Below are 27617 nucleotides of genomic sequence, written 5' to 3'. Positions count from 1 at the left end.
AGGATCACATCTGTACTAACATTTCTGCCAAGCTACTATGGTTCTCTCCTCTTACAGAAAGGCCCACCAAAGTTTTACTATGTCATCTTTCAAAAATGAGAATGAGGTTATGTTCCAAATAACTGTCACAATAAGGCCTAATATGGTTTGCTTGGTTTGGGCTTGGTGTAAGAACAAATGACAACTGATCCAGGTACATCATAATTACTGATGCAGTCTTTAGGCCACTGAATACAAAAATTCACTATTACTGAACAGTAGGTTCCCTTGAGGTGGATTGTTCTTGATCCTGCAGACTATCTCGTGACACGTGGCAGAATTCAGATCTGCTCTCTTCCGATACAAGTCAAACACCATGTAATCTGTACCAACATTTTTTCTCCTTTTCCACTGTCTAAGGATAGCCAAGCTTCTCCAGGGAATTTCCTTTCAGGAAATTTATATGGCAGTCATATTCCTCCCATTCTTTTATGAATAACAGTTCAGTTAAGCCACCATCTGTTTGGTTTGTAGTAATATATCTGGAATGGTCTGAACACTATTATAAAAATAAAGCATGCACTCCAAAATTCTTAAGCACTGCTCACTTGGGCATGGTTACATCTGTAGCAGAATGAGGAGAGAAAGGACTGTACCACTTCAGACAACTGGCATTTGGAGGGCAAGAGTGATATAGCTTTCAAATGTTCCTTGATACTAAAATGACTTTTTTTTTAAGCAAAATAGATAAAAAATAAGGATCCTGATGAGGAGTCTAAGCTCAGTCCTTTGCTTGCATATTATTTCAAATTTTGCTGTTAAATAGTTTTTAACGTCAAGTATTATAAAAATGTGATCTAGGTGACTGATAACCACTTCCACTACCACATTCTTCTGCATACCTACATTCACCCTGAGTCAATACAAATTTTAAGCTCTTTAACTCCATCCAGTGCCATCTGTAACTATTACAAACCACAATGATGGCAAAACACACTGAGCTTGTTACCCCAAGAAGAACCACAGTATAAAAAGACATAATCCACTAGAAATAAATTCCTCCCTGGACTTGTTACAGAATTATAAGGAGAGTGCTATCTGTCTTCAGGATGCCTGTCCAAGCAAGATACTTCAAGCGGACTGTGCCCCAAATTTACCAAAAAATCCAAAGCACAACCAAACCCTAGAAATACCTAACAGTTAATGCTACCAAATAGATTTTATGCTGAATTGGTCTTACTACTGATGATCTAATTTCACTAGATCCAAACTCCCAGTAAAATGGGATTATTAGCCACCAATCTTATAGGCCATGAAAACAAACATATATTCAGAGGAAATCAATGAAAGAATGGCATACAGATCAGGCTGGCCAGCCAGCTGGCCAGCCAGCCTGCCTGCCTATTGACTTTCTGAATTTCTGACTGCTGCTTCTCATGCTGCATCAGAGACTGTTTTGGAAATGTCCTAATTTTCTGAAACTGTTTTTAGCAATGGAAAGAGAAATCTCAGAAACCGTTGTAGGTGGGAAACAGCTTTCATTTATGTTCAAACATTCCGCCCTGAAGAAAAGTTACCAATATTGTATAATAATAGTATATTAAAATAATGTTCAAATAAGATGCACATACGTATCCTTTTGGAATATCGGTATCCTCATTGTTTCCAGGATCATTTTCTAGGTGCTGTTTGATTTTCTCTTCTAATCCCACAGCATCAGCACCTTGATACTGATCAATACGCACTTTGTTCCGGAAGAAAAGAAATGTTGGAGTTGCTGATATATTGTTAGTGGCAGCTGTCCCCTAACATGGAGAAAACCAGTAATTAGCACTGCACAAAAACATTTTAAAAGGCAGCTGGAGGCTATGAGGGGGGAGCTTTGCCCAGCTGCAGCTGGTGCGCCAATTGCAACCTACCTGCAGTGGGAAGCCCTTGCCCAGTCATTCATACACTTATCACTCTCTTGGATCACTGCAGTGCGCTCTACACAGGGCTGACTTTGAAGAGCGCTTGGAAACTGCAACTGGTACAAAATGTGCTGGCTTGTACATTAGTAAATCAAAGTTGCTATAATCTTACAGCACCTGCCTCACAGTTGCTGCATCGGTTACTGATTTAGTTTCCAGGTATAATTCAAAGTGCTGATTCTAACCTATACAAACCCTGTATGGGCCTGACACTGAGAAACTTAAAGGATCACTGTCTCTACATAGGACAGACCTGCTCAACTTGCCCTGTGCACGTGCTACCACCATCTTTTAATGGTCCCCCGGGAGGTGGGGTGGGGTGGGATCAAAAGCAAAGATTTTTGGTTGTAGTGCCTACATTATGGAATTGTTTCCTTCTGGAAATTAGGGTGACATCCTTAGGCTTGGCCTTCCAGAAACTATTAAAGACAGATCTGTTCCAGAGGTCACCATTTGTATATTGTATTTGTGGCAGACTTCTGTTCATATTTTCATTTAGGTTTTTATTGTGTTCTATGATATAAACCGCCAGTTGTTGTTTCTGAGCCCTTCGGCATACAAATACAATAAATAAATAAAATGATTCAATGTAGAACCAAAAGCTAATTCACTGGCAAATAACTAAGGAATCACCTTGTTTTGCTACTCTGAAAAGATATTTAAATTGATGGACCTTATAAACACTGCTCCACAACCAGAGGTTGCTACACCATCAAAACAAAAGTGAGAGGATGAATCTGAGTACTGAGAATTAAAGCAGAAAAGCATCTTCATGTTTTTTCTGTTCTGAATTTAGAAGATGAAAACACTATTTGTTTATTTATGAGATTTATACAGTGCCTAACTCAAACAATTGCAACTCTGGGCAGCATAAGTAGTTTAGCATGTTCCAAATGTCTGAAATACTTAAGACTCAATGATCTTTTAAATGAGCATAAATCCATATTCTCTTCCTCTGGTGAATCAACTTCAGAACATCTATTAGGATTTGATTAAACCACTTTGCTGTTACATTTGAAATGGAATACTGAATTAATCTCCACTTATAAACCAATACCAATCAGGTTAATCCCATGATGAAGCACTGAAACTGATGGGGAAGGGGAATAGGAAGATGAAATGAATGGGCACATTGTTAAGTTCTTGGCTGACGCCTCCATCTGAAACAGCCCAGAGCTATTTCTACAGCACTGTGACCACTTCACAGCAAAAATCATACACTCAGTGCAAGATAGAGATGTCTGTAAATTATGCATAAGGAAATAAATCTGAATGTGACATGCTTTCCTCTCCAAACTTTGCATTTATTTTTAAATATGGGACAAGTTTCCTATATGAATGTTTATATGTGAATAACATATGATCAATGAAAGATCAATGTGGATATATAATCATGCCTCAGTATAAAAAGTTACAATGTTATTTTTCCCCTATTTTTGTTGTACTTTTTCAGACCTAATTTCAACCAAATTATTATTCAAGATTCAACTACTTTAACTGAACTTTTCAAATGTTTAAATGTCAGTAAGAGTAAGGGTATGGTTATATGTACTCTAGATTCAGAAAACCATTCGTTCAGAAGAGAGAACATATAACAGCTCCTTAATACTTTAAGTTTAACAATGTAACCCTTATGGCACAATATCTATAGTTAATTGTTCCCATTTTCTCTGTTTAATTAAGTGGTATTATCCAACTCAGGCAGCACAAGCCAAACATGCTATATGGATTGTGCAATGCTGGAGAAAAATGGATTCAATATTAATAACTAGTATTTGTTGGCAAAATAATGGGAGATAAAAGGCTGAAGCATCAGCAAGCAGAAACATTATAACAGGCTCCTGCAAGGTGGGATGAAATGCAAAGGTCTGAACAGCCACCACTTTTTTTTCCAGTGAGTCCTGAAAATCTAAATCCCTATTTCAACCCTGCAACGTGGCAGGTTAGCTATAGCTGGAATTGTTGTTGAGTCATTATAATAGTTTGGTAGAACTTTCCATCACACAGCACTTCTATTATTATCACGTAACATTCATTTCCCACTTTTTTACTAATACAAACTTAGAGTGTTTTACCAAAAAATGAAATATCATGCAATGTGTCTCAAATGTATCACGTATAAATATATATAAGAATTAAAAACAAGGAATTAAGAAAATGTGGAGTCCTTGGTGCTCTCTGAGCTTGGTTGTTTGCTTGCAGACATTCATTACCCGACTAGGTAACCTAGCTGGGTAATGAAATGTCTGCAAGCAAACAACCAAGCTCGGAGAGCTCCAAGGACTCCACAGTTCAACCCTATATTCTCTTCTATTGGAATTAAGAAAATGTAAAGGAGCACTTAAGAACAGCAGAACAACCTCCATTTATCTGTACCCAGACATAAAATAAACCATAACTTTGCATCGGGAGGACACTATAACTCCTTAAACGGGATACTCTACTACAAACGCTGAAAGACTGGATACATTCATTTCTGACTGCAACCTGTGCTTCTTGAATGTGACTACTATGATTACTCTTAACTAGGTTTTGTCAAATTGGCCTATTTAAACACGACCAAGAGATGCCACACAACAGCTAATGGAGCAGGTAAAACAAAGGCAAAAACTTTCAAATTCTTCCTTAGGCTGATATCCAACATACAGTAAAATGGAAAGTAAGCTAAAGTAAAGATAGCAGACAATTTATTATAGAAATTATATCCAACAAAACATGGTCTGTTGGACAGTTAATACATTTTTTTAAAGTTTTATCTATAGTAAGCCACAATAGGCTTCCTGATATACAAATCTATAGTCTCTCATTGTGGTAGTTATATTTATTGAAGTCACTGAACTCTACATAAAATTTATCTGACATTTCCAAATCCGTGAATCTTGTTCATTCATATACAGCCAAATATACATATACAGCACTACATACCTGACACTGATGTACATCAACTTCCAAAAATGTCGCTTGGGGATATTTATTGCTCAGAGCATTGAACGCAGGAGCTACCCTTAAACAAGGGCCACATCTGCCAAGAAAAAAGGAAAACACACAAATGAACAATGCTATTTGTCATTTTGGTAGCTACAGTCACCCTAGGGATTCACCTGATAATACAGGCTGGAGCAAGGTATAAATGAAGATGATGGCTGGTACGGGAAAAAGCAGTTCTTCACTGCCATCTCCCCCACAATGTACATAAAGCTAAAAAAATATGAGGCATCAACCAAGCCCTGTAGAAGAAAAATAGGATATACAATCAACAAACAAATCCCTAGTTTCCTACCTTCTCTGACTACCATTTTATTACAGCTCATGGTAAGCATTTCAATTTGCTAGAGGTTACCAGAAAGAAGGAGGCTTCTGTAACATTTCATTTTAGCCTAAGAAGATGACATCTCACAATGTTCCAAATCAACCTGACTATAAAATCCTGGAATAAAAAAATGGGATGTTATGGGCATCCTATCATTAGATACTTTCCTAGATGCCTGCCCTCCTGATTTTTTCAAATGTCATCAAAGTAACATGGAAACCATCTTTCCTCCCCCAAACTTGCTTCTGAACTCAATAAGTAGATCCAGGAAACCTGATTCCTTTTAAATAATTTATATTAGTTTCCAAGCACTGCTCTCTGGAACTATCCTTGACCTAAAACATTCTTCAAACGAAAAGGAGAGGCAAATGTAGGCAAGAGTTTTGCCATCTTCAAACACTTACCAAAACATTGTTTGGAAAAGGGAAAAAAGCTGCTGCCTCTAAATTTGGGCCAGAGTATTGACTTGGAAGGGAGGGTATAGAAGCCATAAGTGGGCAGATTTGGAAGGAGGTGATGTATGGAGTGGGAAGAAAAGAATGACAATCTGATGATAGGTGTTGCAACAAGTAAAGGTCTTAAGGGTGAGGAGGGAGTCTTCCATAAACCAGAGAAAAGGAATGGCCTGGAATATGATACTTGTGCACAAGAAGTATGAAGCAGATGAAGTTCTGAATGAATCACAACCATATGAGAGAACTGTGGATTTAGAGGCATGGATTTTTGTTTAAAGACTCAAGATTTGTTCCAATACTTGGAAAAATTACTTATCTTCTAGCTTTCCTAGTTTCTCTTTTCATTATTACCCATATCATATTTTGATATCATTTTATAGCCGTGCTCCTGTCTCAAATGTCCCAAGCACTCCAAACATTTATGATATAAACATTTTTCGGAAAGATTCAGCCTATGAAACTGAATTAACTTCTGTTTCACTGTAATCCTATAATAATCTCAATTTTCAGAAATATTTCTCAGGTAATGTTTAAAAGACATTACACCATAATACATTGAGAGTATAGGCAATTAAAAAGCCATGCAAATATAATTCATCTAGAAAAGGATACCCCATATTCATAAATATCTCATAATTTGTTGACAGCACAGCAGAGAAGCTTTAACTTCATTCTATGACTTTCAAAAAACAAGTCCATGAAAGTAAACTGTTCCTGAGCCATCACCAACTCTCTAACCCATATACATTTATATCTATTTATTTACTTACTTTTATCTTTGAGCAATTTTGTACAGGCACACATTCATTTAACATAACAACTGCACTAAAGTATCTTCATCTGGTACAAGGTCACATTTCCCCTTTAAGAGACTCACACTTCCAAGGCAACTACTATTGGTAGATGACACTGCCCCTTCTACTCCTCCCCAAGTCACTGCTTCCTAGAGAAGATTCAAGGAAAGGGAATATTTAATTTTGTTCAGCGATTCAGAGAAAACCAAGTGGAGTAAAAAATGTTAACATGGTCAACTCTGTAGAAGCTGAATTATGACTTAATGATGAATGAGGAACATGCTTGGTTCCTGTGGCTCTGACACACTTATTGAATCTTCTTAGAAGTGCAATTAACAAGCTGCAAACAGCTCTATTCAGTTTTGCATCATCCAAACTACAGACTCTGTTTTATTTCTTTTGGAATATATTGGACAAAGAACACTAAATGTTGGCTTCGCTCTCTGGCTTGTTCCCAGAAGAACCAGAGTGCCCATTTCAGATAAGACACTAAACAAACTATAGATGAAGCATAGATAATATTCAGACATAATCAGAACAGCACTTTCTTTTGGTTGGCAAGAAGTTATATTTTGTTGTATCATCCAAATAATAAAATCTTTGATCTACCCTATGTTACGAACAGTAACAAAAATAAGAGAAATCTTTTCTCTCCATTTTATTTGTTACCACAGCTTATGGATAACTTAGAAGACAGTTATTTCCTACATCAACAATGTGGAGGAAGGGTCAATCATGGCACCAAGATTTATGGAGTCCTGTTCATAAAGACAATTACTATTTCAGTATCCAACTGAAATCTTAGCCACAAAGAGAGAACAGCACACTTCCAAGATTGACAGTACCTCTTTCCTGCCTGCTAATTATAGGCCTATTAGCCTTTTAAATATAATAAGTAAGGTCTATACCAGACAAATTACAAATATAAAAATTAGTTGACTGAATCGATCTAGAGCATATGTTGGCAGACGAGCAAGCGGGCTTCAGGACCAGACATTCTATCTATGGACATGTCCTTATACTTCAACACCTGGCAGAAAAATACATACCTAAAACAGGTTCAGTATTATATACTGCATTTATTGATTTTAGGTCCGCATTTGATCTAGTTCCCAGAGCAAGGCTATGGATTAAGTTTGTGAATACTACCATTGATAGTAATTACTGTTGCTGATGCATAATCTTTATAAGAATTCTAGAATCAAGGTTCGATGCAATATGCAAGGCCACCACCTTAATGAGATTCCAACTTACAGAGGAGTGAGGCAGGAATGTATTTTATCTCCCCTGCTGTTTAATCTGAACATAAATCCACATGTGGTCAAAATAAATCAATTAGAACATCATCCCCCCCCAAACTAGCAAACAGACATATTGCAACTATTGTATGCAGATGACATAATACTTCTATCACAAACGTTAATTGGACTTAAATGAGCTCTAAATCCTCTGGCCAATTACTGCTCTGAGGAAGTACTTGAAATCAACTATAGTAAAACTAAGATCCTAATCTTTGCAAAGAGACCTAAATTGCATGCCTGGCGGATAAATGGCCAGAGTACTGAACAAGTGAACTTGCTTTAAATATTTTGGGCATGGTTTTCCATAGCTCCACCAAACATGGTGCCCACCAAAATTATGTCATACAAAATGCTCAAAAAACAGCAGCCGCAAGTCAATCTTTTCACTTCACCAGAGGAGCACAGCATATCCCAGCACCACTGAAGCTTTATTCAGCTAAGGCTCATACATAACTACTTTTTGGTGCCCAGCAAGGACATTACACTTCCTTTACTCCTCTTGAAAGGATCCAATCTAAATTTTTAAGGGCTATATTCCAGGTAGAACCCTTTGGTTCTAAATGTAGCATATGAGGGAGGCGGGGCTATCTAAAGTGCATGGCCCTGTATCATAGCACATTGGTTGAAGTTACTGTTCTTTTCCACAGGTTTGAATTCCTTCCTTATTGAGGACAATTACAAATCAACATGATTCAGGACAAGGTCACAAAAACTTCAACATCTCAGCTTTTCCAGGGAGGCATTCCTAATAATGGGTTATGAGAGTACATTGAGCACATTTAAACAACATATCAAAGACCTTGAAGCCCAACAGGACCAGTCTGCTGTACCTAAGAACATTTTTCTGAGCAGCCAAGCCCCTTTTACAAACCAACAAGATACTTATATCACATAACTGTTTCCAAATTCCAAAGAGCACTAACTTTAACATGCTTCAATGCTCTCCCCACAGCAGTTTTGAAGGGCTGATACAAAAAAGTCCCCTATGAGCTGTGACTGTGCCCCTGTGGACAAGGGGCTCCTGAAACTACAGCTCATGTCCTGCTACACTGTACCCTCTATAAGGACTCAAGGACCTGCCTTATAACTCCTTACCTGGTAAAACAACTGAGAAATTCTGATCTTTTTTATGTACAGCTGTTATCAGATCAGTATAATTTAGTCTCCTTGAACATAGCTAAATTTTGTTATACTGCCTGTAAAATTAGGCACTTTGATTATCCATTGACGAACCCATCACCAATTGTAATATTTTATCTTGTTTTTTTATTTTTTAATGTGTTTTTGTTGCAATACTGGTCAGTTACTGTAATTTAAAAATATATATTTATATTCTTTCATTTATCCAGAATACAAAAAGCTGCACTTTGTCATACATTTGGCTTCTCAAAAAGAATAAAATTGACAGTGAAAAATAAGGTGGCAAATTTCAGTCAAGAGCTGGTCATTTGAAAAGGAAACAATGCTAAGTTATACTAGTCCAATAATGATAATGTATTTGGTCATTTAACTTAAGTATTTGAACCAGTTAACTAAAGGGAAAAAAATGAAGCTAAATGTTAAACTAGTAGAATCTGTATAATACATAAATGCACTGAAACTCAAAAACCAAGATTAGTTTTAAATATGGCTGAGATGCAGAGCAGGGAGCAATTCCTCATTCCAATTAATGCAAAACAGCAAGTTCTGCCAAGTCTGCAGTCTACTCTTCACCTAATCAAAAGATAGGTCAGCCCCTGAGTTGCATCAATACTTCTTCTACTGCAATTGCTCAACTGTGTCTGGTCTGTAAAACAATAGTTCAAAGACTACAAAAAGACCTAAATGAAGCAAGAATAGGTGAAAATCAGAAGCATGTGGCTGAAAGTTAGTAGGTAACTCAATTCAACACATGAAATTCAGACCTTCTCTATTTCCTTGGGGCTATTTCTAGGTGATTGTTCCATGATTACAAAGCTGCAGTGACAGCAGAACTCACATTTGGTAAAATCCCCTTGTTGGGAGTTACAGGTCAGTCTTCAACCAAATTCCTATTCCAAATTCCTAGAATTCGGGTTCTTTGGGCTGGGGGTGCAAAAGTGCTACCAGGACTCCCATAATCCAATAGCTTACTTGTTCCTTTGCTTCTCACACCACATCCTTAATGGAGCACAGTTCATTCCATTTCTAGGACTTACAGTGGTGCTAATTTTCCTCAATAAATAAATGAACAAGTATAGTGTTTTTGACTCATTTGTTTACTTGGGTTCTCTTTAGCTAGTTTTAGGATTTGTGTGGAGAACAGATCATGTTTTAGGTCATATTGATGCAAATAGTGAAAATTTCTGGAAAGGATTAAAGACCTGGCTCGGCCAGCTTGCATGGGGCGACAGGTGTTCTAATCATCCTTGGGGGGTGGTTAGCACCCTGACGACACTCCCTGAGTTATTCGCCAATTCTCCATCATTCTTGGAATGTATTTATTATTAAGATTGTTTTCATATTGTATTTTAATTGATTTTATTGCTGCTGTAAACTGCCCAGAGTCATTTCAACGAAATGGGCGGTGACAAATTTGATATATAAATAAATGAATGAAATTCAAAAAGGTTCACAAACTTTTAAGCACCACTGTACCTCAAGGTGTACCTCATTTCTACTTTTTTCAACTTCAAGAGTCAGTCTGCATAATGTGCTATAGTGATTTGTATAGTTTTGACTTAGTGTGGTTCCTGAACTTGTCTCAGTGATTTATAAACTATAGTTTATCATTTGGAACAAAAATTTGGGACCCATCACTTGTCTTTACTTTTAATTTTCTTCACATCCCATGTTTTAGATTACTTCATACTGTGAACCTTTCCACTAGCCAATTATGTCTCTTGACACACTTCCTAGTATTCAGATTTCCTTTCCTGCATAGTTTGATATATATTAAGGCCTGGCAAAAAATATTTTCCCCAATTGTTTCTAATTTATCATTAATTCCAAATATTCCTTTGCCCCAAATATATATATATATTGTCCCCATATCTCCAGGGAGAGCATTCATCCCACTTCCTTTACTTAGATAATACAAAGTATATCTGCCTACTGTTAATTAATAGTTCACTTTCCTGACTTCTTTGGCCTCTGGCCTTCTCTTCAAGATTTATTCATTACTCTTCATTACTTTGTTTCAGGTTTCTCCTTCTTCTGGTTCCTACAGTCCCTTTTATCTTAGCTTCCCTAGGTCCCAGGACATGTTTCTATGTAAATATACTTGAGACTTTCCTCCCCTTATAGAAGCTGGATTGCAATTAAGTTCCCTGAGTAACTGCACGTTCCAAGAACCAGAGAACTATTGTGAAATCGAACATGTATCACAACATCAAGAAGCTTTGCAGAAAGATAGATAGCCCTATTTGATGCAAGAATATGACCACTAGTCACAAGTTATGCCTGAGACCAGGAAAGTAAATAGGCTTAGAAGAAAAGCAGATTTCTGAAAGTTCCATGAAAAGTTAAGGAGACTGCAAGTGACACTACAGGGAATTAAAGATATCCTGTGTACAAATCAGGTTTTCTATCATTGTGCTATGGTTCACACTACTAAAAGAAGAAACATAAGAATTTTGCTTGATTAGACTCGAAGAATAGGCAGGTGCCTTCCAGATGTTTTGGATAACTTCTCTTAAAATCCAACCACAAAGTCAATGTTTTAAAATTCTGGGCATTTCATCAAAAACACATGGTAGAAGCCAAATTACCAACCCCCCTAGTCTATTATTCTGTATCTAACAGCAGCCAATTGCATTTTAACTTGTGCTATTAACATCCTGCCTTTCATCCATGAAATTTAAAGCAGCGTCTATAGGGCTTCTTAGGCAGACCACAAAAATGCAATAATGTCAACAGCCCCTACCCACTGCTTGTTTTCAGCAACTGGCTTTCAAAGAACCCACCACCCAGACACAAATTTACTGAGCTGCTCTGACCAAAATCCATCGATACCCTCTCCTCCAACACGAATGTATCCAAATCTCTTCCAAAATGCTTTCATCCAGCAATCAACACATTTTGAAACGATGACTGCAGAGAATGTTACTAATCAGTAATGCCTCAAATACAGGATACAAGGATATCTCTAAGTTTATTTGCACTGCAGCCAAAATATTCATTAGTGGGCCACCAGGTTTGTTAGAAAACTCTGGCAGTGCCTAACAATGCCAGATGCTGAAAAAAGGCATGACTGGATGTCTTCATTGATACCATTTAGTTAATGTTCTCTTTCCATAATTGTAAAGTAGCTGACTTTTTCCCCCTTTCTTTTTGAATTAAATTCAATCAGCACACCAATGACTTCTCAGTGTCATAAGCTCCAAGCTGAAATATGAAATCCCCTGGAAGTCTTCCACTTCAGGACATTATATAGAAAACAAAATGGCAGCTGGTTATGAATAGTCATGTTGATAGGACAAATGTCTCTTCTCCAAGTGGAATAATGTAACATTAACAATTGTGTTATCTTATAAACTCTTGCTTGGGTACTTGACCTTCTCATCAGGAAAAACCAGAGTTGGGAAGAAATTTATATTTCTAGTCATTAGAAGATGGGCTTGATACTTAAATGCTCTTCTAGCTAGAAGGAACAGTTTAGGATTTCTTCCCATGGAGAAACACTCCTTCATTCAGTTTTACGTACTGATTTCAGCTAAGTGTGATTTAGCTCCTCTTTTATCACATACACACAACCAACTTTTAGTGGGTAAGATCTGTGGGAACGGAAGAACAACGTGTAATAGTACAGATAGTCCTCGCTCAACAACCATTCATTAATGGACTAGCCACCAATGCAGAGATTGGATTATCTTGTTTGGCGCTGTTCTATGCCCAAGGGTCTTATGATCTGATCCTGAAATAGAAGAGGGAGCCCCTGTAGTAGCCTGCACTGGAGGCAGGCACATGGAACTAAATCCAGGGCTGCAATCATCATGTTTAACAGCTTCATAGGAGTCAGCCTTCTATTTCCTAGCTTAAAGAAAGAGATCCTAGCTTAAGGAAAGAGATCCTAATATATAGGATATGGGGTAGGAACCACTTCCTCTCCTCTGTGTAAGACCCACTTGGGTGATGCCAGTTAGATTCATGTAAGGCGATAAAGAAGGCTGGAGGTTGGCAAGTAGGTATAACCATTTCCTTTGTGTTCCTAAATGGGCCCCAAGAGTTGTTAGCTCAATGGGTGCTGATGCCAGGCAAAAAGGTAAGCTCTGAACTGAAACTGATTACTCCTATATGTAAACCTGAGGATTGGACTCTAACTGGGACATGAGGAAACAAATCTAAGGAACTAGAAAGTAATCCAGTAGAATGGCTTCGCTAACTGATTGCAATGTTTCCATCTTAAAGCTTTGCTATCTAATGAAAGAGATTCAAGGTTCAGAATAGCTCTTATCTCCACTTTATTTAGGCACCATAAATGAGAACCATGATTGAGAAGGCTGTGATTGAGAGAACCATGATTGAGAAGTGTACGCACTCTGTTGTGCTCATGTCCCATGAATGCTTTATTTACCCATTCATTCTGAGATGAACTTGGAGATAGGGGATGGCATAAACCTATCTTCTGCCTTTCTTCTGAGTTCTACATTCCTGAGAAGCCATCTCTTCAGCAACTATCTGTTCTGGCAGGTGTATTTTCCAGTGTGCCAAAATGTCTGCAGTTGCATGTCTACCTGATAAATAATGGTGTCATCCTGAGGGAAGTTTAATTTGGTTCTTGCCTTTTCTGCCTGGCTACTGGATGGGTGTTTCAGGTATTGAGGCTGGGAGCCCCAATGTATGCTTCCTGATCTACTTCCTGTTTGAAAGAAGTTAAGTATTTTGACCTTTGCTATTAAAAGATGAGTAAGTACTTCCCTTATGCCTTCTTACCTTCTCCCTCAGTGCTATAGGCAAGACTTCTAATCCAGTCTGATTATCTCCTTGAACAGCTTCTCTCCCAAGAAGGACTTTGTTGGATTTTGATCCTTGTGGCCCAGCTTAGTGAAATTAGTCTCTGATGGGAAGAGGATGATAGCTGGAAAATATTTCCTAAGGATTCCCAGCCTGTGGAATAGATCATAGAAACAGGGAACCTTCTCCCTTGCTGGCAACACTGAAAATGAAGCTGCAGTGTTCTCACTCCTTTGGTTCCTTCCTGCCTCTGAATAGGTAGGTGATGAAGGTGAATAGGAGTCTCTCGATGGGCTTTTGGCAGTGAAATGGCAAATCCCCTACAAACAAAGGGGTATGGTCTCCTCTTGCCATACTATTATTCAGCTCTGGGAACAGCATCATAGGATTCCTATGTCCTGCATAGAAACCAGAACCTAGCAAAAGTGTATCCTTTCTGTCTAGTTCCTTGGCCACTATGCCAGCTCATACCTCTCTAGGGTTTTTCTTGCAGGTGTTTTCCTCTAACAAGCTCCACATTCAGCATTTGGCTCTCCTACCACCATTCTCTCGGTGGGGAAAAGGGAGATCTAGTTTATTTTTGCTGAGGCTTTGGGGTTGCTGCCACAGCACTCTTTCTGACCTCTATCCTGGAATTGGTTGCTGGAGGATCTCCATCAGCCTGTTACATCTCCTGCCAACTTGCCTGCCTGCTTTGGTAGTGACCAATTCATAATTGGCTTCAGCCGTCTGGTTAGCTGACCTGACTTTCTCTCCTAGTGCTGCTTCTCACAAAGATTTGGGGGAGAGTGTTCTTTGCAGATGCTAAAGAGTCACCAACGTGGCATCTCCTGATGCCTAGTTTGCTGAGAGGGGAAGAGTTCTGAGCAGTTTTCAGCCCTGATGTATTGTGGGTAGGCTCAAAGCCTCCATGCTCTGCTCTGTCACCTCAGAAAGCCCAGTTTGGATTCTTCTCCCATCTCCTAGACTATTTTCCTGGCCTGGCCACTTGAGATACTGCCTCTTGCGAAGACAACTCATCAGTGGGTATGTGTCTGACAGGAGGCGTTTTCACACAGCATGGGGAACACTGGCTACCATTATCTCCTCCTCTTTCTCTTTTATTCACAGCTCTGAAGATGGAGCCAACAGAAAGCCATTTTTTCCTCTAGAAAGCAGAACAGAAAGGAGGGAATTTATTTCTTGGATAGGAAGAGGGCTTAAGCTTTACCTTCTAAATAGAAGTTGCATAGGGTCCACCTCACTCATTTTAACACCATATTCTTTCAAGCTCTTGCTCATCTGATATTTATTGAGCCAACCCTTGCCCTACACTGGCTATTACTACTTCAGTCTTGGTTTTGAGTGCTAACCAATTTGACTTTAACAATGTCCACATTAAAACTCAGTCAGTTACAGAAAAAAAGCAGCCCCACCACAAACACAAGGAGCAACGTAACACCTACAGTATTTCAAGCAAGAAACATGCATTAAGCCTTCAAAGTGTTAAAAGTCTCAATGCTTCTTTAGCACATCCTTCCCCAATCTGGTACCCTCCAGATATGTTGAAATACACCTCTAATCATCTCCAGTTTTGGGGACAGATTGGGAACAGTGCCAAGTTGGCAAAGGTTACTCTGATTTCACAACAGATGATGGGTGTTTTGTATTTCAACCCCCACCACTCCCATAGCTAGAAATTCATGGGCTGATCCTGATATCAGAGTCTGGAGTCGGAGGGTAAAGAGACTGAACTGGAACCCTCTTGAAAATCAGGCACCCATTACTGAAAATCACCATGAATTTGTTGGGAACAAGTCTTCCTAAGTAAACTCATCTAATTTTTTTGCAATCTATCACCTTCTTCCATAGATTATAGGAACGCTGTAGACATAATATATCTTGATTTTGGCAAATGGCTCAAAAATCGTACTCTGGCTGTTCATCGATGGTTCCTCGCTAACCCAGAGAGAGGGATGAAAAGAGATGCTACAACCCATAAGACACCCCCTCACCCCCCACCCAACCCCAGGAAAGAAACACCTCATTCTACAGCGGAGCGCGACGCCTGTAAGGCCGTCCGTGTGAACTCTTTGACGCGGGTCTGTTCCCAAGGAGGAGGAGGAGGAGGAGGGACCCCCCCCCCACCCGGAGGCCCGAAAGGGCGGTGAATGGGCTCCTTCACTCACCCTCTCATGGTGAACTTAGCCACCGCCAGCCGGGAGCCGGCAGCGCTCAGCTCGCTCTGGAAGTCGGCGTCATTAGCGATCACCTTCACCCCGACCATCCCGGCAGCGACTCACGGGCGGCGGGGGCTGAACGGCAGGAAAGCGCCGGCGGCGGCAGGAGTGGCAACCCGTCGCCCGGTATCTGCACAGTCACCGCGGGAAAAAGGGGGAGGGCGCACGCCCAGCATGCACCACAACATCTTTTGCGCAGGCGCGCGCAGCCCAGCCCTTTCCCTCTCCCTCCTTAACCTCTCCCGAGCGAGTCATTCAGGCTCACGGATAGAGTGGCGAGGGGGGAAAGGTTGGGCAGAGCCAACTTCCGGTAAGCGTGAAAAACAAAAGGAAGGCCGCCGCGGACGACGATTGTGCGCAGAGCGTCGCCGCTCTAAGCGTGACGCCTCTCTATGGTGAGCCGCCAGTTCGAAGCGGGGAAGATTGAGAGCGGAAGGCCTCCTCGGTTTTAGGCGGAAGTCAACTTGACCAAGGCTGGAGCCCTTGAAGTTCTAGAGAGTAGCAAGTTTGCCATCTTGGTTGTGGGCACGAGGTTTCTGGAGCTGAAATACCGGTCCCATGGTGGGATTTTGGAGATACGGAAGCTTTAGGAACCATCTTAAGTTTGGGCTATACAGAACCGGAGTTCTTCTGCTCCACCCCTTTTTGGATCATCGTAGTTGTTTTTTTATACAGAATGGCTCAAAAAAAAAACCCCAGACCTTTGTGGGACGCTGTTTTGAAAATGTGCTTTCACTAGGATTCCTTTAAAATCTAGCTCACTCACATTATTGTCCTCAAATGAGTGTCCTTTTTCCTTTAGATGAAGGTAATAACGTTCACATTTTGGACAGAGAAAATAGGTGGTTTGGGAGAGGAGGGAAGGAATCTGTTTGTGCCAAAATGGAAAATCCTTCCCTCAATAGAAGTAGAGGCCTCAGATGCAACTTGTCTCCCATTTTTCATGCTGCTCTTTCATCAGTCCCCAGGAAGATTAAGACCACTCCACAAGGAGGCAGCACTTAATGACCCACTTGGGGATGAGTGAGGGATTAGGAGCAAGACAGCCACATCCCAAAGACTCTACTAATCACATCTTCTATTGTCCCCTCAACGAGCCCATCATGCCAGTGAGGAACGCAGCCACCCTGGAAGACATTTATGGGGTCCCCCCAACCAACTTTCTAGACTGAAGAAGCTGCTTGAATAAGCAGCGAAACGTATCAAACCAAAAAGAAAAGAAGTCCAGTTGCCATGACTCAGCCTCCAGATAATTCCACCTGGATGTCTGAGAATCTTCATCAACAATGGGCAACCTTTCTGACCTTTTGCTTAGAAGAAATCAGCAGAATGTAATTTCTGAGTAATAAAAATGATAAGTCTGCAGCGCGTGCTGCCGTGTTTACTAGTGTGAAGCACAGTGGCTCGGAGAAGATTTGCTGGAGAGTAAAGAAGCATCACGTTGGCAGCTTCAAGTCCACTTCTGTACAGGGTTACTTAGAAATTCCCACTTAGTGAACTTACTGACATGTACATGCAACTGCCCAGAGCTGCTCTGCAGTGAGATGGGTGACAAATTTGAAATATAAATAAATAAAAATAAAAAATATCACATAGAGCTGTGCAGTAGGTTTGCAGGGAGACTGCTTCAAAGAATAAAGGTTTGGCTTTGCTTTATGCCCTTCTGAGGTCTCCCCAGCCTCTCCTGGCAACTGAGTGTCGGAAGAGGGAGTGAGGGCAGATCAGGTCCCTTCACGTTCAGGAGGCGCCTTGTCTTTCTGCTACTGTACAGTATGGCTTGTTGAGATGAATTGAACAGGGTTAATATAGAATGGTGTTCTTCAAAGCCGGCAACTTTTAAGATGTGTGGACTTCAACTCCCAGAATTCCCCAGCCAGCATGAGATGAAGTCCACACATCTTAAAGTTGCCAGGTTTGAAAAAAACTGGTACAAAATTTCCTGAGTTATTAAATGGCATAAACTGTGCTTGTGTAACATTTATTTATTTAAACAACTTATATAGCTGCCTATCTCATATGGTGATCCTAGGCAGCTCACAGCCACCAATAAAAACAAGAGAAAAACAGAACAAACCCCACTAACTTTAGCAGCCCAATTTTTCTGGGGTCGCCCAACACCAAAGTGTCTGTGTAGGGCCAGTTTGCACAACCTGCAAGGCTGGTGTTGCGTTCAGCCGTAGAGTTGCAACAAACCAGAGGGTCAGCCTTCAATTCACCCAGGAATTAGCCCCGCTGAACTCTTTGAATAAGCCTGCACACCCTCCTGGTAAAGTATTTTTGAACATAATGTCAGAAAACGACAGACACGGGTTCGGTTGTCCAGTAGACAGAAGTTTTTATTGGGCACGTTTGCAAAGGTGGGTCCCTCCCGCAGCAATGGAGGAACCCCGAAGCAAGGTCTGACAGGTTTTTATACCCCCTATCTGTCCTCCCCCTCCTACGAGGGCTTGGCTCACAATCTCACCTTTTTTACCGCCCCGGAGCGCCGCTAATTAACCGCAAAACCGCAGACATTCCACTTTCCGAATCCAATCAGCGCAATACACATTCCAATCCCCACTTGACCCGACAGCCGCCCCCTGCCGTTTCTCTTCACTCTGGTGCGATCGTGCCTCTTGCCTGCAGTCTTTCCTCCCTCCTGCCGTCCCTCTCCACTCTGGTGCGAGTGTGCCTTCTGCCCATCCTCCCTCCTGCCACCCCCCCAAGGCTGCCCCATGGTGCACAGCGCTCTCCCCTAGCAAACATGGTTCGTTTGAGGCCCTCACTTCTCCCTGCCTTCTCACAATAAGCAATAGCCATCCTTGACTTTTAGTGACTGTACAGTCCATGCATTTTCGTGGCAGTGCTACGTAAGTGGTTGGCTATTGTGTTCGTTGGGGATGTTTTTTGACCACTCAATGCGGCCCTAGGAGTTCTTGGTGGTCTCCCCTTCAACGGTTGTCTAGTCCTGCCACTTGCTGGAGGCATTTATAGGGTGAAAAAAATAAAACAATTAATACTATGCCAGGGGAAAACAAGCTGTTTGTCTCTTTTGCACCATTAGCTTCCGTTTATGGAAGCTGAGCATTAGCTTGCGATCAGAAAGCACCAGGTTGCCGGCGCCCACCATATCCTCCTATGACTCACTCTCCCTTAAACACCCATTAACATTTCGCTCTGGTGTCTTCCTCCAACCCCGCGCGCCCTCCTCGCCCAGCGTGGGGACGGCAACCTCTCCCGAAGCCCCGCCCAGCCCACGGCCGTCGAGAGGCGGGCCACCGATGCGGCTCCTTCACCACGGAGCGCCCCTTTCGCCCCGCCCCGCCGGCGCCGTCTCCACGGCGACAGCCTCTCACGGCCGAGGCGACTGCCGCCAAGCGCTGCGCGGGTGTTTTGCGACACTTGCGGCAGCCGTCGCGGCCGCCGCGAGCTCGTCAGCTGATTTCCAGCAGCTGCGTTGAGCCCCGGCTGAGGGGCGAGCAGGAAGGGGCGCCGGCGAGGGCGGTCGCGGAGGCGGAAGGCGTCCTTCTTCGAGCGGGGGGGCGGCGGCTCCCCACGGCCGGAGCAGGTACTTGTCCATTGGGGCAGCTCGAGCCCTCGTCTCGGCTGAGCTAAGGCTGCCATTTGGGTAGGAGGTGACCGTCTGCCGCCCTCAGGCTCCCCCGCCCCGGTTTATTGTCCCCCCAACCCCTCTTCGTTTTCCAGAGCCGGCAGCAGGCATCCCGTGGCTTCCTCCGCCGCGCCTCTCCTCCCTCACCCCCTCATTTGAGCCTCCCCCATTTCCCAAGCGGGAATCCGTGCGTGTGTGCGCGCGCGCGCCTGTCAAGCACTTTACCACCTGGAGGGATTTATACGAACCAACTTCACCCCCCCCCCGTCCCCTTCTGTCTCCTCCCTCAGATCTTGTTTTTTTTAAAAAAAATGGAGTCCTTTTCGGGGTGAGTTGACGACTCTGCGAGATGCCTTTTCTCGGAAGCACGATGACATTTTTAGAGAAATACAGCACACTCATTTAGTGCACTTCCCGGGTGCCGCGGGGCAGCCCTTTCTCTCTGTGAATCTCTTAAGACGGGTTTCCTACCACCCCTTTGATTGATTGATTGATTGATTGATTAATTGATTATGTGCCATCAAGTCATTCTCAACTCCTAGCAACCGCATAGATAGATTTTCTCCGTGACGATTTGTCCCTGACCTGGTCTTTCAGGTCTTCCAACACTGCACCCATTACCACTGTAACCGAGTCCATCCACCCTGCTGCTCTTCTTCTCTTTCCTTCCACCTTTCCCGCTGTTAGAGCCTTCTCCAGGGAGCCGGGTCTTCGCATCGTGTCCAAACTAGGGTAATGGGAGCCTAGTCATTTGTGCAGAACTCTGGGTTGATTCCTGCCACCCCTGCCTGTCCATAAATCCCTTGATAGAGTTTTTTCTTTTTCTTTCAGAAGTGGGGACACCATCGCTAACCCATTTGTACCAAATGTGCCTCTCTTTCCTTTTGGCAGCTTTGATTTTCTTCACCCCATTTGAACGTCTTCCTTTTGAGTAACCGGGTCTACTCATTTCTGCAACCTTGTTTTCATGAACTCGTACTCATTTGGCAGGCCTTCCCTCAGCCCCAAAATGAGAATCAATTTCTTTTGTGTTTTAGTAAGATGATCTATTTTTGCATCCATGAAACTGAAAAGCGCACATGGATCCATACACATATTCCAGTTCTACTAAAACTCTTCACCCAAATTCATTGATGTGCTTGGAGAACCGTGGGAGTTCTAGGAAAACATTAAATCCTTTATTTTCTTTTTTTTTTAAAGTTACTTATTACTGCTTTGTATTGATTGTTTTATATGGAAGGAAGCACTCTGGCAGCCTCAGAGATGCATTTGGTATTAGTGCACACATCAATATTTAGCATCATGTTGTTCTTGTAGTAAAACCACTGCTTTGAGGATGGAGGCATTATCCATGTTACCAAATCTGCATCCTGGTAACATGGGTAATTTAAGTAGCAGATTCCATATTGGCACCCATATAATGAAAGACCCTTCCTCCTCCTTCTATTTGATATGGGAGAGTAGTAGCTCTTTTCTGCACATGATGTATTTGGATGGCTAATACTCCTTTTGGCCAATAGATGATTTTCCTTAGGGTACTGGGTTACGCTGACAAATAGTAACAAACATTCTCTTCTTCTTTCCAGCTACTTTTATTTCCTGCATAACATTATTCACATTAGAGATGTGCAAAATTTGTTAATTGAGATACAAACCATTCTGAAGGACTCTGGAACATTCTGTTTCCTTCCAGATCATGTTGCTGGGATGTTGTGGGCGCTGATTGGCCTGTTTTGTTTGGACCATTATACCTGGAACACATTGGACTGCTTTCAGTTTGGAGGATTTACCTGTGGAAACTATTGAACCCACACAGATTACATGGTCAGAGGTGCATTGGCACATTCCAAAGGGAAACTAGTTTGGTCTAGGAATGGAGTTACAAAACTCTATGAGAGTTTATTAAAGACATGAAAAGTTTAATAATGCATTTTTCTATTATTTATGGTTAAGCATCTGGAGTCTAAGCAGATTCCTGTGCTTAAATGCAGCAGTTCTCACATTTTACAGGCCAGCTAAAACTGTCAAGAGCTGAAAAGTAAGTGCTAAGAAGTTGGCTTGAGTTAGATGGCACAAATCCTCAGGAATGACCTTTTATTCTGTACTCAGCATTATCTTCTAATCTTAATTGTCAATATGGTCAATTCTGAACATTTTTATCTAAGAAACATATTTCATTTCACTGACTGTAATGTTGTTTCAAATGACTAATGATTTATCTTTTTCATACTGTAATTTAACTGTATTAAATCTGTTGTTCAGATAATTTTATAATATTTTTCTTATATCTGAACCTTAATAATTTTCTGTTATTTACAAAGAACATATGGATTGAGCTACACTAACTAGTATGTTATATTTCATGGTAAACATAAGATTAGTCTCTAAATAATTCTTCTGTGGAAATGTAACCTCTTTAGGAAAAGTATGGCAAAGCCACCAAAGTATTCAGATGCATGACTGGACTCATTCTGTTCTATACCATTACTTAATGAATAAGGAACTGTTGATGGATTTACACATAACACTAAACCATAAATAATGATACAGAATCACTGATGGTTGAGTCCACACAGTATTCTTAGACAGAACCAAACAAATCACATTATAGTTTTGTGTGTTGTGTAGACTTAGACATTATGGCTTGGTGGAGAGATGTACCAGGACTTTAAAGAAAAGAGTCCAATGTTGGTGGGAACTTTGCATATCATACTAGTAATAACTCTCTGAATAGTCTAGGTATAAGATTTTCCGAAGTACCAGCTGTGAGATATAGAACCCAGGAAATGTTTCTAAGTGTTGAGTTGTACAAGATGGATATAGAGTTTGAGAAAAGAGGGAAATTTGGAGTAACAACATGTGTACAGTAGCAGGTGGACAGAAAAATGAATAAGCATGTTGGGAGGGAGGCTTCTGGTAAAAGTGGTATGTACATTAAGCAACTTATGCAGAAATCTCCCACCTAGAAATCTCCCTTGTCCCCCTGATCATATTGATTCATATACAGAACTGACCTTGGAAGGAAAACTTTTTTTTTCAAATATACATTCAGTTTTGATGCAGAGTGTTTAATATACATACATATACATATGTGCACGAGCAAAATATCAAATGAAAGCTAACAATCTCATTTTCATGTGCCTTTTATTGTACACATGTAGTCCAACGATCCAAATAATGTATTGGCATACTTTTTTTTTTTTTTATCTGCGCTCAGTCGTTACCGACTCTGCATTGACTGCTTGGACGAGTCCTTGCAGTTTTCAAGGCAATTGTTTCGGAAGTGGTTTGCCAGAGCCTCCTTCCTAGAGCAGAGCCCAGCTGGCGAACGCAGGAGGCAGGGTTTCCGTTGCTTCGCGCCCTTTTTGGGCGTGCACAGTTTTTTGCGCTTACCGGCAACTGCTCCCGACTCCTTTTTTGCAAGGCGCCGCCAGCATTTTTCCTCCCACCGGAGTGAGAGTACCCATTTATCTACTCACGTGAGTTTTCGAACTGTTGGGTTGACAGGAACTGGGGAGGAAACAGGAGCTCACCCTGTTAACGCGAAGGCTGGACTCGAACCGCTGAAGCGTCGACCATTTCTGGCCGGCAACTTTCAGCGTCATTAAGCCGCTGCGCCACCGCGTCCCCCTATTGGCATACTATTGCATTTGAATTTAGCCATTTGAGCTCTCTCTGGTCTTGAAAATAATTGGTGATCTTTTACAACTTTATGATAGATTAAAGGAGTATAACAAGCTGTATTTCCAGAAATAGTGAGTTTTTTGCTTCCTAGCGAAGACATGTAATATCTAGCATCAGTAAACCATCATTTACATATCATAGTCTACATCAGGCTAACTGTAAACAAGCAAGCTACATTTTGATTTAGCAAGTTGTTGAAACCAGTGTGATGGAAGTATATTAATGACTATATTTATGCCCCACCTTTCCTTTGAGAATTTAAAATGACTGGGCGTGTCTCCTAATTTAATCCTGCCTGTGAGATAGACTGGACTGAGAGAAAGTGACTACTGTAACTGAAAGTCACCCAGTGAGCTGAGTTGGGACTAGGCCTTGTCCAAATACCTTAACTGCTGTATTACAAGGGACCTTAAACACTAGCTTCGTAAATGTGTTGAATAATTTGTGTAGACTTTTGTGGTATTCATGTTGGATAATGTGTGCACAATTTTCAATTAAAAAAAATGAAAAGTTAATTCTAACTGTGAAATTGTATTTTCTATGGATGTATCCATGAAGTCATCAGGAGTCAAACTTGACTTAGAGATATATTTTTTTTTACATAGGTTACTTAAAATACTATAATAGAATAAGCTTGAGGAATGAGAAGAATTCTATTAGAAATACTATTCATTTACAAGGCTTAAATGAGCATAATGCTTAAAACTCTGTAGCCAACAGCAGCCACAATTAGATTGTTTTAAGTTTAGAGGGATAATTTTTTTTAAAAAATCCTCTCTGCTGTTGCAAGTAAACACTGTTATTAAGTCCATGTTGGTGAGGAAAAGAAGATAGTTTGATATAGTCCAGTCTGCTTTTTTTTTTTTTAAATATGGTTTACAATAGATAATTGTGAAGTTAAGGATTACACATGAACCAGAAGGAAGAAATTAGATGAAAAGTGGCGGAGAAGAAGAGATTTAAACTGCAGAACTGTTCTTGTTATTGAGAGAGCCAGGGTTTACTTAATTGATTTGTTAAAAAAGTAGCAATTGGCTAGGTTCCCACAACATGTTAAACCATAAGCCAAGCTTACAAGCTTCAAGAGCTGTGTTCATACAATATAGAAAACCCAAACCAAAGGAATTACATTATGGTTGAATGTGGTGTGTGAACCCAGGTTAATTGTTTCTGAACACAATTAGTTTTCTTGAAAGTACATTTTTATAGAAGTGTATTATAACATTGCAAACCTATACATGCTTCTCTATCTGCAATGAAGCATAACTGTACTGGGTATTATTTTTGAGTAGTAAGCATGCATGCGTAGTTTTGCTGCACAGTTTCTTTGAATGTGAAGTGATGGAGGGATATGAATGGGACAGATGAAATGCAAGATGAAGTTCAATTGTATCTCCAGGAATTACTCTGTTCCCAGGATTTTTATATTTGTCTGAGTTATCTGGATGCATTTTGTCTCTATTGCAGATACATACAAATGTGTATAAACCTTGTGTATACAAGGACCAGTTGGCTAGTTTGCATGGCAGGGAAGATTTTAAAAAATTGGTTAAAAATAGTAATACAAATATTTATATCCTGTATTTATATCTGAAACTACCAGTTCATTTTCATCCTTGCAACAACTGAGGCTAAGAAGTAGTGAAGATCAAGGCTTTTCAGTAAGCAACTTGGGCAAGAAACAAGTAGTACAGAATTTTGGGCCAGGCTTAGCTGTGTCTGTCTGCCTATTTCCCCCTTATCCCAGTCCCCCTTGTCCTGCTTGATTATTGTGTCTGAGACAAGAAGTAAGCCTATCTGTTTTTTTTCTTTTTCGAACCACTTTAGTTCTTTAGTGTCCAAAGAGAGTGAGAGAAAAACACAAACCCAAAAGTGAAACGAGAAAAGGAACTAAGAAAATTTATTGTATTATGTAAAGAGAAAATCATTCAACCCAATTTTAAATGTAATATTGAACCTTGACCACACAGAATAATATTGATCAATTTTTCCATTACATTGATAGGAAGCCAGTTCATAAATAGAAAGGAAACACAAATTGATCCAATCTGTGGTTGTACACATTTTCCAACATTAAAAAAAAATCCATTTCATTGTACCTCATGTTTAGTAAATCTGTAATTCTTCACATGTTGATAAATTCCAAATTTTAAAATATATGATTCAAATAGAGATAGTACATTCAAACTGTATTGATTTTTGTAACGTATTAAGAAACTTACCATTATTAAAAGAAAATGGGACATCAGTGAACATTTCATATGACTAAGTATCAGCTCTATGTGGTCCTGGAAGAATGCTTGCGCTCCAGCCTTTGAATTAGCTTTGTTTCAAAGGAATGACAAGACCAAACAATATGTATGGTCAATGCAGAAGTGTCTGTAGAATCCAGTGGTTTCATCAGAATGATAAAATAGATATCACAATGTTGTGACTTAAACTCAACTTGTTAGATACGTGCATGTGAAATCATGATGGGCAGACAAAAATCTCTCTATGGGACACTGGCAACTCAAGGGAAAAGCTACAGGCACAATTAAAAAGTTAATATGTGATATCATGGCAGGGACCTGGTTCCATTTTTAGCAATAGTTCTATTGTATTTCTTGGACTGAATGCTGTGATGTATATTTGGAAAATACTGGGACAGAAGTATCATTTCAAACTGTTATGAACTTACACTTTGGGAAAATCCCAGTTTTGAAGGCAAAACTTTTTTTTTTGAAGTTGGGCTATTCATACTTTACACTGGCAATAAGCTACTGAAATTTAAAACTATTTTAGTTATTGCAAGAGGAATTTGAACTACTTAGGACTGCAAAATGGCAATTAATTCAATTCAATTCAATTCAATTCAAGCATCTCTTGATTCTACAATTTGGTCATACGCATTCACAGCATCTAAAGTACCCAAATTATTGTCAATATTGAAGTGAGTTTAGGATATGCAATTCTAGAGTATATTTAAAATAAAGCATCACTAAGGCGGATATTTATTATTTACAAGAACTCTGGAATAAGGAGTTGGAATATCTTACATCAAGAAATCAGTAGCTAAGAATCTTAAAAATTTAAATATGTTATAATCTTAAAATCAGGCCAGTTCAATAAGTTTTTCTTTTGTATTTATTGGACACCTCAAGGAACATTTAACAAGACTGGACTGTCAACTTTATTTATTTATTTTTACAATTTGTATAGCTACTTATCTCACAGCAGTGACTCGGGGGACATACAAAATTAAAAACAATAACTTAATCCAGCATCTGAGGTCACAAACACCAATTCCAACTTATAAGAAAATGACATTAACTGGAGGAGTTTGCTTAGCTTCCGGGTGAAACACCTAAGGGAACAGCCAGGTGTTTATTACCAAAGGCTAACGGTCGGAGCCATCTAGATCTCTATGTTACATAATCCTGGGAAGAACCATGTTATATAAAAACTGATTAATGTCTTACTTGATTACATTTGACTCAGTATTATATAGATGAGAATAAAAATGAATAAAAGTTGATTTGTTGAGTCAGAATTATTTACCTTGGGCATCCTAATACTGTTGCAACCAATTTTGCACAAGGCTAGTGATTTATTGGATATTTCATCTTGTTCCCAGTACCTTTGCTTTATATAATTTAGTGACTATTTTATTTCAAGTGCATACAGATAATTAAGTTCCTGTTTAGAATTCATTCATATAATTTGATGTATTTTGTCTTTCATGTATGTTGAAAAGTTCCCAGACTTTTTTCCTCAACCTTTCTTGTTTAATTTCTTTATATTTTCTTGAAGCATAAGAAATAATACAACATGTATGTATGCCTTAAAGATGTCCCAATCAACTAGTGAATTTGCAGTGTGTCTGTAAAAAGTTTTTTAAAAAATCCTGTTTTATAAGAAGGGAATCCTTTAATAATATATTTAAATACCAACTAGAAAAATGATTTGTTCTTGTATTAATTGATGATGCTATTGGGGTATGATCAGATTTAGAAATAACATTATATTACCCTCATTGATTTATTCAACTGAAAATCAATATTCCAGAAAATAATTTAGTCAAGAACAGCTATGATGTGGAACTGCAAATATATACTGTGAAGTGTATAAACGTTACCATATATTCACTAAATTCAGTTCTAACTTTCACAAAACTTTCCATGTACAAGAATAGGCGGGTAGTGTTGTGATCCGATAAGGAATCTGAAACTTGGTTAAAATGATCAGCCATAATTATCTAATTCATAGCCAAAGTAAAAAAGAAGTTCAAAAATTCTTAGTAGGACTGTGATAATTAATATATGTGCTACTTTTGTTGAAACAGCCGCAAATATTTAAAAATATAAATTTCTGGGTCACTTCTTGTTCAGCCACAAATTTTGGGCACTTGTTAATCAAAATTA

The 27617-nt window shown here is 39.9% G+C and overlaps 2 protein-coding genes across 4 annotated transcripts in view; one reads left to right on the top strand and one right to left on the bottom strand.

Moving 5' to 3' along the window:
• TXNL1 (thioredoxin like 1) overlaps positions 1-16235 on the bottom strand; it is a 32490-nt gene extending 16255 nt beyond the window's left edge. The window contains exons 1-3 of one of the 2 annotated variants that reach the window (XM_088152721.1): positions 15891-16235; positions 4875-4971; positions 1611-1784 (exon numbers count right to left, since the gene is read on the bottom strand). In XM_088152721.1, the coding sequence (XP_088008847.1) occupies positions 1611-1784; positions 4875-4971; positions 15891-15988 (369 nt within the window). In that variant the 5' untranslated portion in view covers positions 15989-16235. The remainder of the gene's footprint in view (positions 1-1610; positions 1785-4874; positions 4972-15890) is intronic. The other variant, XM_007421225.4, reaches the window with a different exon arrangement.
• A 3095-nt stretch (positions 16236-19330) lies between these two features.
• The window catches only part of WDR7 (WD repeat domain 7), a 232722-nt gene continuing 224435 nt past the window's right edge, over positions 19331-27617 (top strand). For both annotated transcript variants that reach the window (XM_088152672.1, XM_088152671.1), the window contains exon 1: positions 19331-19488. The gene's annotated coding sequence lies outside the window, so the exon portion shown is untranslated. The remainder of the gene's footprint in view (positions 19489-27617) is intronic.

The sequence above is a fragment of the Python bivittatus genome, unplaced genomic scaffold (assembly GCF_059951505.1).
Source record: "Python bivittatus isolate LINGU-HERP-01145 unplaced genomic scaffold, Pbiv_v1 ctg000570_np1212, whole genome shotgun sequence".
Classification (NCBI taxonomy): domain Eukaryota; kingdom Metazoa; phylum Chordata; class Lepidosauria; order Squamata; family Pythonidae; genus Python; species Python bivittatus.
Note: the sequence above shows the minus strand (reverse complement) of the source record. Positions and strands in the feature narration are given on the sequence as shown.